This window comes from Pseudophryne corroboree, chromosome 9 (assembly GCF_028390025.1).
Source record: "Pseudophryne corroboree isolate aPseCor3 chromosome 9, aPseCor3.hap2, whole genome shotgun sequence".
Lineage (NCBI taxonomy): Eukaryota > Metazoa > Chordata > Amphibia > Anura > Myobatrachidae > Pseudophryne > Pseudophryne corroboree.
In genome coordinates this window covers 55,734,314-55,747,380 of record NC_086452.1, presented here as the reverse complement: position 1 = coordinate 55,747,380, position 13,067 = coordinate 55,734,314, and the positions used below count along the sequence as shown (strand labels likewise).

Sequence of the window (13,067 nt, the reverse complement as noted above, 5' to 3'; positions counted from 1 at the left end):
GTAGGGATCGATGTGCACCTTGCAGTTACACCTGAGCTGGGTGTGAGTGGGGGCGGGTCCTGACGCGTTTCGTCACGCTCCACGTGACTTTTTCAAGGTACCTTTGAAAAAGTCACGTGGAGTGTGACGAAACGCGTCAGTACCCGCCCCCACTCACACCCAGCTCAGGTGTAACTGCAAGGTGCACATCGATCCCTACTGCACCCTCCGTTCACAGCTTCCGTCATCAGCGGCTTTAACATACACGCCGCCACAGCCAGGTTGTGAAAAAGACGGTCTTCTCCCCTCCGCTGCACAGCATATGTGGGCACTGCAGGACACACACGCCGAGGACGCTCGGCTTTGACCAGCCCACCGGAGAGGTATTGAGATTCATTCTACCCGAGGAACTTACATCTCATTGGGATAATACCAGTGCACCTTGTTCTCTATTAATTACCTATCTTATCAAGTGGAATACGGAACTTTTTCCTTCAAGGTTACGTTTATTATACTGATCCTGAGCTACTACAAGTTACCCATAGTTCACTATTAGTGATTGTTCTTAATCATTTACCGGTATATAATGTTTTATTTATAATAAATATTGTTCTTTTTTACGTTGGCTCTCTGTACAGTATATTTATATTCCTGACATCCAGCGCAGCCGTTTGCCTTTTTCCTTCTGTTGCTATCTCGATACTACACATAGTATTCCGGCAAGCGCAGCATCTCAGGAATTGTTATCTTCAGATGTGTTATTATTAGTTTATTTTATACAACTTGATATTCAGGCGCTTGTTTTGCAGTTTTTTGTTTTGTTTCTATATTGAGATATTTATGGTCGAATAATAACCCTCTCCTTGTTGAAGGAGGGGAACCTTGACCACCACCTGTTGAAGATACAATTTGTGAATTGCAGTTAACACTGTTTCCCTCTCGTGGGGGGAAGCCGGCAGGGCCGTCGGTGAGGGGGCAACTTCTCAAAGTCCAGCTTATATCCCTGAGACACAATATCTATTGCCCAGGGATCTAACAGGGAGTGAACCCACTTGTGGCTGAACTTACGAAGGCGTGCCCCCACCGGACCTAGCTCCACCTGTGGAGCCCCAGCGACATGCGGTGGATTTTTGTAGAGGCCGGGGAGGACTTCTGTTCCTGGGAAATAGCTGCGTTGTGCAGCTTCTTTCCTCTGCCCCCGCCTCTGGCAAGAAAGGACGCACCTCGGACTTTCTTGTTTCTTTATTCGAAAGGCTGCATTTGATAATGTCGTGCTTCCCTAGGCTGTGCAGGAATATAAGGCAAAATATCAGAATTACCAGCTATAGCTGTGGAGACCAGGTCCGAGAACCCTTCTCCACACAATCCTCAGCCTTCCATATGCCTCTTATGTCGGCATCATCTGTCCATTGCATATTCTACAGGACACGTCAAGCAGAAATCGACATAGCTTTGACTCTAGGACCTAGTATACTCATGTCTCTTTGGGCATGTTTTATATATACACATCTCTTAAGAGAGCATCTTTAATATATATATATTATATATATATATATATATATATATACATATATACATACACACATACATACTAGGGTCTCAATCTCTGCTGATGAGGTACCTGTCCACGCTGCCACAGCGCTATAAACCCATGCCGACACAATCGCCGGTCTCAGTAGTGTACCAGAATGTGCACGCTATCTGTAGGATCCCTGAGAATAGCTGTTACGTCAGGGCTACCCTTTTGGGCAAATGTGACACCCTAGGGGAAGATTCCCATCCTATCCTGGCCCTAGTGGGGAAAGGATACTGTCTGAGAATTCTTTGTGGGAAACTGCAGTCTCTTGTCTGGAGATTCACGCTCTTTTTCATCATGAGAGGAGGGAAATTTACCTCAGCTTTCTTCCCCTTAAACATGTGTACCCTTGTGTCAGGGACAGATGAGTCATCAGTGATATGCAAATCATCTTTTATTACAATAATCATATATTGAATACTTTCCTGCCATTTTGGCTGTAACATTGCATTATCTTAGTCGACACTGGAGTCAGACTCCGTGTCGATATCAGTGTCTTATTTTGGATAGTGATCATTGAGAGACTGAAGGTCTCTGCGACATAGGGACAGACATGGGTAGATTCCCTGTCTGTTCTCTAATCTTTTGTGCAATAAATTCACCTTAGCACTTAATTACACATATCCAAACAGGTGTCGGCGTAGTCGACGGAGACACCCTCTCACACACATTTGCTATATCTCCTCCTTAGGGGAGCCTTTTACCTCAGACATGTCGACACACACGTACCGACACACCACACACTCAGGGAATGCTCATCTGAAGACAATTTCCCCATAAGGCCCTTTGGAGAGACCGAGAGAGAGTATGCCAGCACACACCCCAGCGCTATTAACCCAGGAATAACACAGTAACTTAATGTTAACCCAGTAGCTGCTGTTTATATTGATTTTTGCGCCTAATTATGTGCCCCCCCTCTCTTTTTACCCTCTTCTACCGTGTAACTGCAGGGGAGAGACTGGGGAGCTTCCTCTCAGCGGTGCTGTGGAGAAAAAACATGGCGCTGGTGAGAGCTGAGGAAGAAGCCCCGCCCCCTCGACGGCAGGCTTCTGTCCCGCTTTCATGTACAATTTTGGTGGGGGCTCATACATATATACAGTGCCCAAATGTATATTATGCTAACTTTTGCCAAAGAGGTCTCTAATTGCTGCCCAGGGCGCCCCCCCCCTGCAGTGACCGGAGTATGTGGGTTTAGTGTGGGAGCAATGGCGCACAGCTGCAGTGCTGTGCGCTACCTCATATGAAGACTGGAGTCTTCTGCCGCCGATTTCGAAGTCTTCTTGCTTCTGACACCGGCTTCTGTCTTCTGGCTCTGCGAGGGGGACGGCGGCGCGGCTCCGGGATCGGACGACCAAGGGTGCGATCCTGTGTACGATCCCTCTGGAGCTAATGGTGTCCAGTAGCCTAAGAAGCAGGACCTAGCTTCAGAGAGTAGGGCTGCTTCTCTCCCCTCAGTCCCACGTAGCAGAGAGCCTGTTGCCAGCAGAGCTCCCTGAAAATAAAAAAACTAACAAAATACTTTCTTTTTAGTAAGCTCAGGAGAGCCCACTAAGTAGCACCCAGCTCGTCCGGGCACAGATTCAAACTGAGGTCTGGAGGAGGGACATAGAGGGAGGAGCCAGAACACACCAGAATCCAAATTCTTTCTTAAAGTGCCCTTTCTCCTGCGGAGCCCGTCTATTCCCCATGGTCCTTACGGAGTCCCCAGCATCCACTAGGACGTTAGAGAAAAATATGAAGTCTATTCTCTGCACTGCTCAATGCAGTTACAGATATAGCAAATCCTTTGAGGTTACAGGATAAAACAAAATGGAAAACACCTGACCTGACAATGGGGTACCCCAGACAGAGGAAACCCACAAACTAGTGGACAGCTGTTCCGTGTGAGGTACGAGACTCACTGGTATGTACACAGACCCTGCTCTGCTATCCCAGTTTACGTGAGGCATATACACACACACTGCTCCACTATCACAGATTATGCGAGGAATAAGACTCACTGGAATGTACACACACACACAAACTACTCTGCTATCCCAGTTTATGCGAGGTATGTACACAGACCCTGCTCCGCTATCCCAGTTTATGCAAGGTACAAACACACACACTGCTCTGCTATCCCAGTTTATGTGAGGTATGTACACACACTGCTCTGCTATCCCAGATTGTACGAGGAATAAGCCTCACTGGAATGTACACAAACACACTGCTCCGCTATCCCAGATTATGTAAGGTATGTACACACACATACACAGCTCCACTATCCCATTTTATGCGAGGTATGTCCACAGACCCTGCTCCGCTATCCCAGTTTATGCAAGGTACAAACATACACACTGCTCTGCTATCACAGATTATGCGAGGTATGTACACACACACACTGCTCCGCTATCCCAGTTTATGCAAGGAATAAGACTCACTGGAATGTACACACACACACACACACACACTGCTCCGCTATCTCAGTTTATGAGAGGTATGTACACACACACACACACACACACACACTGCTCTGCTATCTCAGTTTATGCGAGGAATAAGACTCACTGGTATGCACACAGACGCTGCAGGATTTACAGGTCACCAGCAGGCTGGTCCCGTCCTCCTCCAGGAACGGTACAGACAGGTTGAGCTCAGCATTGCTACCAGTGGTTGTAAAGCACATCTCTGGGATAAGGGGCTTGGTCTTCAATTGGAATCCAACAGGGTTCTGCTCAGTCTTTTTCTGTCCTCCACCCTCAGACTGGAGAATAAAAGATACAATATTACAGTCAGCAGATTGCAGAAAACTCCAGATCAGCAAGTTACTGCGATCATTGCCCATGTATTTATGGGTAATAAAAGTTACCCTGCGATGCATCTACAACCCCATTATATTATATTAGGCTACCCTCTCTAGTCTATTCACCTGATAGTATGTCCGGAAGAGCATGCAGACCGAGCAATGCGGAGGCACTTGAGACATCGTCAGATTGTATTCTCTCTCCATCTGGAAATTGGAAGGTTTGTTCTGCCAGAGATGGGCAAGCGGTTTGGCCCAGGTCTCAGTCTCTTCAAACTCCTCATCCATGAGCAGTTGGTCTGGCTGGTCTGTAAAATGAGCCGGAAACTGGTCAGTCTGCAGGGTTCACCGATAATACCCCTGAGATGCATCAGCTACCGAGACACCCCCAAAAGTATACTGTAAGCCAGCACTTACCATCATCGCTGCCACTGTCCTTCATCACTAGAGGGTGGTAACGTGGGAGCTTGGACAGAGGCTGCCTACGACTCTTGGCATTGTGGTTCTCATGCAGAGAGTTCATGTGCTTCTTGGCCACCTACCAGAAATGAATCACAACTCGTCACACACAGGTGGACAGTCTAGTCTCTGCACTTTGACCTACTGTACAAATGTAAAGCCAGCTATGTACACCTTATTCAATATACTCAGGGCAAGGCATAGATAAACAGCTTCAGCAGCGCAAAGCTCAGCCAGTGCTCACAGACACCCTTCTCAGATATACACAGCTCCGACCCAAGATTTTCAACACGGATGCAACCTGGGTTCCAGCACGGCGAACCCCTATTACACTACACCGCAGAGCCGACTTTTTCCAGGCCTGACACCTTTCACACATAAGCGGTGTCTGCCTTGCCGTTTTCCGAGCTCGGCCAACCTCTGCCGATGAGGTCATCTGTAACAGCCAGTCAGCTCCTTACTGGCGCAACCCAGGTCTAAAAACCCGGGTCGCACCATTCAGACATAAGCCAGGTCACTGACCTGGGTTACAAGTCCCGGGAATAACAATGCTCTGTTGCAGGGTTGCGGACCTATGACTGATCCTTTCAGGCATAAGCAGAACCCAGGGTGGCAAATTCCCAAGTCATTGGCTGTGTCTGAAAAGAGTATGATCAGAATTAAAATTAAAGTGGAAGCCTAATAACTTTCCATTCTAAAACATTTTTGAAATAAACTGCAAATACCATCTAGTATGTCATGGGTAGGACATATGGTTAACACTACATGGCAACAGAAAATGACCTGGGTGCCACCACCAGTACGACACACACAAACATTTATGAAAATAATAGTTCCGTACTCAGGGGCGTTTTAAGAGAGGAAGGGACCAGCAAGCAGCCTCCATCGCGGGACCTCTCCTCTCCAGCAGCAATAGACTCTGGCATATGCGAGTCTACTGCGCATGCGCAGGTCTCCGGGAACATGGCGCACGCGCCTTGTTCCCGGGGACACCTCTAGTGCGCATGCCCAAAACACTTGGAAATGGCCGCGGCGGCCATTTTCCGAGTGATCTGTGCCCACACAGCAGGGCCTCCGTGGCAGGACTCCAGAGGGGTAAGTAAATTCTATGGGTGCAGTGCGTGCCCCCCTGGACCCAGGGGCCCGTGTGCACCGCACCCATTATAGAAACGCCTTTGTGCGTACTTCTGTTTTTGGAGCCAATTTGCTCCTTTTAGGCTGTTCGTTTGGAGTGGAAGACACTTCAGAATGTACTATGGCAGGATCCAATCACCAGAGACCCAGGCCACGTTTGGGTACTCCAGAGCAATTACGTACCACTTCCAGATCCTGTTCTCCGACGCAGCCCAAGGTGCTACTTTTCTTCCAGACGCCTTCCTTACACTGCTCCTTGGCATAGCTGTGCACACTGCGGGACTTCCCAGGGCTAAATTCCTGCTGTCCATCCGAGTCAGAGTCTGATGACTCAGAGCTGTCTTGTGAGGAGGAGGACGAGGACGACATCTCAGAGCTGTCCGAGCTGCTGGAGGGACTTCCGGGGTCAGAGAGTGGAGTGTCGTTTCCAGATAGGGCAAAACTTTCAACATTTTTCAATGTTTCAAACTGCTGACCAGATGAGCCTGCAACAAAGAGGCGGAACTTGTATTTACAAAGTAAGGGAAAAAACAACACACAGGTCTAGTACATTCAGTTGAAAAGATAAATAACGGTTCAGTGGTCCAAAACTCAATGCATTCCATAAACCAAACACTCCAGAATGTCATCTACCAGCTATAATAGGACAATTGTAAGAAATGTTCCAGTCCACTTAATTGGGTTAGTGGACTGGAACAGTGGGTTAGTGAATTTGCCATCAGTGCCTCACGTACAAAAGATATTACACAGTTTACCGTTCCGTAAAGTAAGACCCCTTCCCAAACATTAACTGCACTTGTGTTGCATTAACCAATGATAAAGTTTTGCTACACAACAGAAGAAAAACTTTGATTTCAAGTAATTTGTTGCCTTGAATCCCCCACTCCAGACAGGACAAGTACCTGGTTCCATATCTTCTTCCAGGCACTCTTTGGTTTCTTCCACGCAGGAGGTCTCCATATCACACTGGACAGGACACAGTTCATTCTTAAAGTCATCGTTCTGGTCAAGTTCTTTAGGAACCTCCAAACACACCCTGTGCCTCTTGGTTCCTATGCGGTGTTTTGTCACACTGGGGAGAGAACATCCAGTCAGACGGCAGCATGCAGCACAAGACACCGCTGCTCTACATGAGAGTGGCGATAAACCTTATTGTAAAGGGGATATAAAGCAGAGGTGTATGGATCTCAGTTGAGGTCCTTGAACATGGTTTTATGGTTCCCAATGATCAGATGTCCAATATTGGTGTTCATTCTAGCACCCTGCACCTTTCACATCCTGTGCAGTTCCTTTTTCCTGTCTGGGGTGTCGCTCTCTACTCTGGTACTTCTCAGCACACACAGGTCTGTATCACAGCACTGAGTAACAGATCAGAGTGTGCCGAGAAGCACCACAGCAGAGAGCGACACCCCAGGCAGGAAAGAGGAACTGCACGGATTTTGAAAGGTACAGGGTGCTAGAATGAACACTATATTATATTTAAAACCACACCAGGAAAATAAATAGATCAAACTACGAAGCTCCCCTTATATCTATGTAACGCATTTGGGAGAAGTATTTGTATAAAGCATCTCTGACCTTTTCTTCTGTTCTGACTCGGTTTGTTCATCTACAAATTCTGCAGCCTCCGGTGTGGGCAGGGAGTGGTCAATGGCTAGGCTGTCCTTTCCAACTTTCCAGAGTTTATACCGCTCAGGCTGAAACTTGTGCACAAAGACATCCATGGAGATTTTCACCATGTCTTTTCTGCAGGAACACTGAAGACAACACAGAATGTCAAGTCTCTTGAACAGATTTGCAAAGGGGATTCTCTGCAGAAATCTAAAAAGATACAGTTGTAGCAGTGGTTTCCAAACTTTTTTGAATCACGGCGCTCTAGAATAACAGAATTTTTTTTCACGGCACCCCATGGCCAAACATTTCTTATTGAGAAATTTAGAAAGAAATATTACATTAAGTAGATCGCGTTTATATGTCATCCTTAGGGTCAGTTGTGTGGTGAGGGACAAGATTTGCTTCTGTTTGGCCACATATTTTATGACTGGCAGCCACCAGCACTGGTTTTGCCTATTATATTGAATAATTTGAATTGGTCCTGGACCACCAACCCAGGGCACCCCTGCAAGTGTCCCGAGGCACCCCAGGGAGCCACGGCACACAGTTTGGGAACCTCTGAGTTATAGCCTTACGACAGTACAGAGGGTGGTGCCGCTTCTTGCTGTTTGGGTTATAATTTGCGATCCCTATCCCTCTGTACGTAGTTTGGGGAACGATCTGATCACAGGGACAAGACAAGCTACATAGCCTGGCAACAAACTGCAGCAATAAGATGGGAACAACGGAAGGAGGGGGTAGATTGTTATTACACTTCCTTCTGCTCACATAGCCACCAAAGAGATCTTTTTTTCCCTTTAGAGAACTCCTTTAACCTGCCAATACGGAGGAGCAATTTATCTTACCAGAACAGCCTGCTTGCCGTAATCAATCCATCGTAATGTGGCAAAATTAGTGGACTCTGCACAGTTGAATCCGTGGTTGAAGCCAGCATGGTATGCATAGGGGAAAGTGACCATGAATTCCCCAGCTTCCTGCGTGATCTGAAACATTGGGAAACAACTGTAAAGCACAACAGAATATGGTCACTGTATAAATATAGGATAATACAGATCACACCAATGGTGCAAAGTATACAAACCCCACAATAACCAGTGGAAAAGTCAGATACAGAGAATCAGGAGAACCAGGATTTGTTTTCCAATTTCACAGTTTACGCCACATCGCCTCCTTGGGTTCTCTCCTTACCTTATCGAAGGGGATGCCATACTTCTTGAGGATGAATGGGGAAATGACAGTCATCTTGTGGCGGAGAAAGGCTTCACAGCTCTGAGCACTACCAGGGAAGAAACCTATTTCATAGAAACAGAGGCCTCAGTAGGATGAAGAGTAGTGATGTACACTTATAGGAGGGTGCTGAGCAGTGCACTAAAGTCTCCTCCTCTGACTCGCCCCTTCAAATTGCAACACACACTTCTGATTCCGTCACATTACCCATAGAACTGAACTGAACACAAGTGGCCCTCACTGAATTTAGTCTATAGGGGTATCCTATTAGCCACATTCATTTTTGTCAGGAAAAAAAAAAGAAAAAAAAAAAAAAGGGAGGTAAATATCGCGATTTTAGCCCGATGGTCAGTATCGGGCTATCCAATTATAGCCACACTTTTTTCTTCTCCCCTCTCCAGACAGAAAAATGTCCCGTTTGCAGCCCAACACACATGGCATCTGGGATATGTTCCTGGATCCATGTGTTATCACAGCTCTGAGGGCTGGTTATCTGGGATTATACTTTGTGTACCTGAGGCACACAAAGTATAATCCCCAATAAGTGCTGGATATCAGGGATAATTGGATAGCCTCCGGCGAATCAATTAACTTCGGAAAATCACAGTGTTTATTGTATACCGCCTTACACGTAATGCCCTTTTACACACTAAGCCGTAAATGGAGATGGGGCTGAAGTTGCCTGCAATTCTGCACTGCCTGATGTAGCGCAAACTCCGCTTCGGAACATGCTCAGCGTGAAAACACGCATGAAACGCCTGCAAATCTGATCTGCGGGCGGCCCTTATGGTTTTCTATTAACTTGGTCTGAATTCTGGCTGCATCTTTCTTTCTAAACAGACCAGGAAAGCAAACTACAGGCAATAAAGGAGAAGATCTGCTGTTCCAAGGAGGGATTTCTGGCACAAGCAATAAGGCAGCTGAAAACTGTTCCACTACCACACCAGAACAAACTGCGGCAGCACCAGTGACTATCGGCACAGAGCTGAAACTAACGCAGTACCAACTGGGTGCATGGTTGAACAAGGAACCTGTCTGAAGTATTCCTGGAGGCAACAAACCACAAGCAGAGGAAACCTTTAAGTACCCGAAACATTCCAGTAGGCGGAGCATCACTAAGAATTGCTACAAGGCAACGACCCGGCTGGATACCAGCAAATACGGGCGTTCTACGACTTGGAGAAACAAAGAGCCCACAGTCACTGGACTGAAGTTCCTAATAACAGGTTGCAATGATCACTAATATTTCTTCATCTATAGCTTATGGAAAGCAGAATAACCATCAGACATACCTTTGGCCAGTCTCTCCAGCCTCTTGCCATGCTCTGGTGGAATAGTGTACCTGCAAAGACAGCGAGGTGGACTTAGTAAGTGTAGAGAGGGCAGCAACGCATAGGGGGCAGTTGGCCACAAGTGGCAGCTTGAATAACCTCACCATGATTTGGGCTCGCCAAAGTGCAGGTAATTGATGCTATACAAGTCCATGTCTTCAGTGTGCCAAGCGAAGGAGGTTTTCCACATGCCGAAATACAAGTATGGCGTGTTCACTCCCTCTATGGTGATCCCGCTCTCCCGCTCCACCACATCCAGGATTGTGTTCAGGTGGCCGATGTTCCAGTCCTCTATGTGCTAGATGCACACATGGAAGCATATTGATTTAATGGCAGTTACTGCACTCAGCTCTCCCATTCCCTCTACAGCACAGGTTCTCAAACTCGGTCCCCAGGACCCCACACGGTTCATGTTATGCAGGTCACCTATAGATTTATAAAATGTGACAGTTGGTGATACACAGTGCACCTGCTGGGTGACGTGGAAAACGTGAACCGTGTGGGGTCCTGAGGACAGAGTTTGAGAACCACTGCTCTACAGCAAATCACCATGCAAAAACCACAAAATGTTCAGGTGTAACATCTTTAAAATGTCAAAAAATATATAAGTTTCCCAGCAATGACCAAAAATGAAAAAGATTTAAAAAAATAAAAATAATAGAAGCACACTGCTGAGATATACTAACATGCATATTTACAGATCAGCAAGAGGGATCCACCTACAGTACCTTGTCATACAGAGATCCATTCACATCTGCCCCATATATGGGGGCATTGAAAGTCAGGTTCTTCCAGTATTTGCGCTCCAGATCTTCAAAGTCTGTATAGCGGGGAGTACAGTATCTGCACAGACAGCACACAATGAGTGGTCAGGGAGACAATTAAAAGGGATAAAATAAGATTTTACTCACCGGTAAATCTATTTCTCGTAGTCCGTAGTGGATGCTGGGACTACGTAAGGACCATGGGGAATAGCGGCTCCGCAGGAGACTGGGCGCAACTAAAGAAAGCTTTAGGACTACCTGGTGTGCACTGGCTCCTCCCACTATGACCCTCCTCCAGACCTCAGTTAGGATACTGTGCCCGGAAGAGCTGACACAATAAGGAAGGATTTTGAATCCCGGGTAAGACTCATACCAGCCACACCAATCACACCGTATAACTCGTGATACTATACCCAGTTAACAGTATGAAATATAACTGAGCCTCTCAACAGATGGCTCAACAATAACCCTTTAGTTAGGCAATAACTATATACAAGTATTGCAGACAATCCGCACTTGGGATGGGCGCCCAGCATCCACTACGGACTACGAGAAATAGATTTACCGGTGAGTAAAATCTTATTTTCTCTGACGTCCTAAGTGGATGCTGGGACTCCGTAAGGACCATGGGGATTATACCAAAGCTCCCAAACGGGCGGGAGAGTGCGGATGACTCTGCAGCACCGAATGAGCAAACTTTAGGTCCTCCTCAGCCAGGGTATCAAACTTGTAGACTCTTGCAAAAATGTTTGAACCCGACCAAGTAACAGCTCGGCAAATTTGTAAAGCAGAGACCCCTCGGGCAGCCGCCCAAGAAGAGCCCACTTTCCTCGTGGAATGGGCTTTTACAGATTTAGGGTGCGGCAGTCCAGCCGCAGAATGTGCAAGTTGAATCGTGCTACAGATCCAGCGAGCAATAGTCTGCTTAGAAGCAGGAGCACCCAGCTTGTTAGGTGCATACAGGAGAAATAGCGAGTCAGTTTTCCTGACTCCAGCCGTCCTGGAAACACATTTTTCAGGGCCCTGACTACGTCCAGTAACTTGGAATCCTCCAAGTCCCAAGTAGCCGCAGGCACCACAATAGGTTGGTTCACATGAAAAACTGATACCACCTTAGGAAGGAATTGGGAACGAGTCCTCAATTCCGCCTTATCCATATAAAAAAAATAATCAGATAAGGGCTTTTGCATGACAAAGCCGCCAATTCTGATACACGCCTGGCCGACGCCAAGGCCAACAGCATGACCACTTTCCACGTGAGGTATTTTAGCTCCACGGATTTAAGTGGCTCAACCCAATGCGACTTCAGGAAATCCAACACCACGTTGAGATCCCACGGTGCCACTGGAGGCACAAACGGGGGCTGACTATGCAGCACTCCTTTAACAAAAGTCTGAACTTCAGGCAGTGAAGCCAGTTCTATTTTGGAAGAAAATCGATAGAGCCGAAATCTGGACCTTAATGGAACCCAATTTTAGGCCCATAGTCACCCCTGACTGTAGGAAGTGCAGAAAATCGACCTAGCTGAAATTCCTCCGTTGGGGCCTTCCTGGCCTCACAGCACGCAACATATTTCCGCCATATGCGGTGATAATGGTTTGCGTTCACTTCTTTCCTAGCTTTAATTAGCGTAGGGATAACTTCCTCCGGAATGCCCTTTTCCTTCAGGATCCGGCGTTCAACCGCCATGCCGTCAAACGCAGCCGCGGTACGTCTTGGAACAGACAGGCCCCCTGCTGCAGCAGGTCCTGTCTGAGCGGTAGAGGCCATGGGTCCTCTGAGATCATTTCTTGGAGCTCTGGGTACCAAGCTCTTCTTGGCCAATCCGGAACAATGAGTATAGTTCTTACTCCTCTCATTATTATTCTCATTACCCTGGGTATGAGAGGCAGAGAAGGGAACACATACACCGACTGGTACACCCACGGTGTTACCAGAGCGTCCACAGCTATCGCCTGAGGGTCCCTTGACCTGGCACAATATCTTTTTAGCCTTTTGTTGAGGCGGGACGCCATCATGTCCACCTGTGGCCCTTCCCAACGGTGTACAATCATTTGGAAGACTTCTGGATGAAGTCCCCACTCTCCCGGGTGGAGGTCGTGTCTGCTGAGAAAGTCTGCTTCCCAGTTGTCCACTCCGGGAATGAACACTGCTGACAGTGCTAACACATGATTTTCCGCCCATCGGAGAATCCTTGTGGC

The 13,067-nt window shown here is 47.2% G+C and overlaps 1 protein-coding gene across 1 annotated transcript in view; it reads right to left on the bottom strand.

Moving 5' to 3' along the window:
* KDM4A (lysine demethylase 4A) overlaps window positions 1-13,067 on the bottom strand; it is a 58,797-nt gene that overhangs the window by 21,850 nt on the left and 23,880 nt on the right. Inside the window, exons 4-14 of the mRNA XM_063939356.1 lie at window positions 10,831-10,945; window positions 10,207-10,400; window positions 10,064-10,113; window positions 8,733-8,836; window positions 8,390-8,527; window positions 7,509-7,687; window positions 6,833-7,002; window positions 6,114-6,415; window positions 4,755-4,875; window positions 4,464-4,645; window positions 4,103-4,298 (exon numbers count right to left, since the gene is read on the bottom strand). Coding sequence (XP_063795426.1) covers window positions 4,103-4,298; window positions 4,464-4,645; window positions 4,755-4,875; window positions 6,114-6,415; window positions 6,833-7,002; window positions 7,509-7,687; window positions 8,390-8,527; window positions 8,733-8,836; window positions 10,064-10,113; window positions 10,207-10,400; window positions 10,831-10,945 — 1,751 coding nt within the window. The remainder of the gene's footprint in view (window positions 1-4,102; window positions 4,299-4,463; window positions 4,646-4,754; window positions 4,876-6,113; window positions 6,416-6,832; window positions 7,003-7,508; window positions 7,688-8,389; window positions 8,528-8,732; window positions 8,837-10,063; window positions 10,114-10,206; window positions 10,401-10,830; window positions 10,946-13,067) is intronic.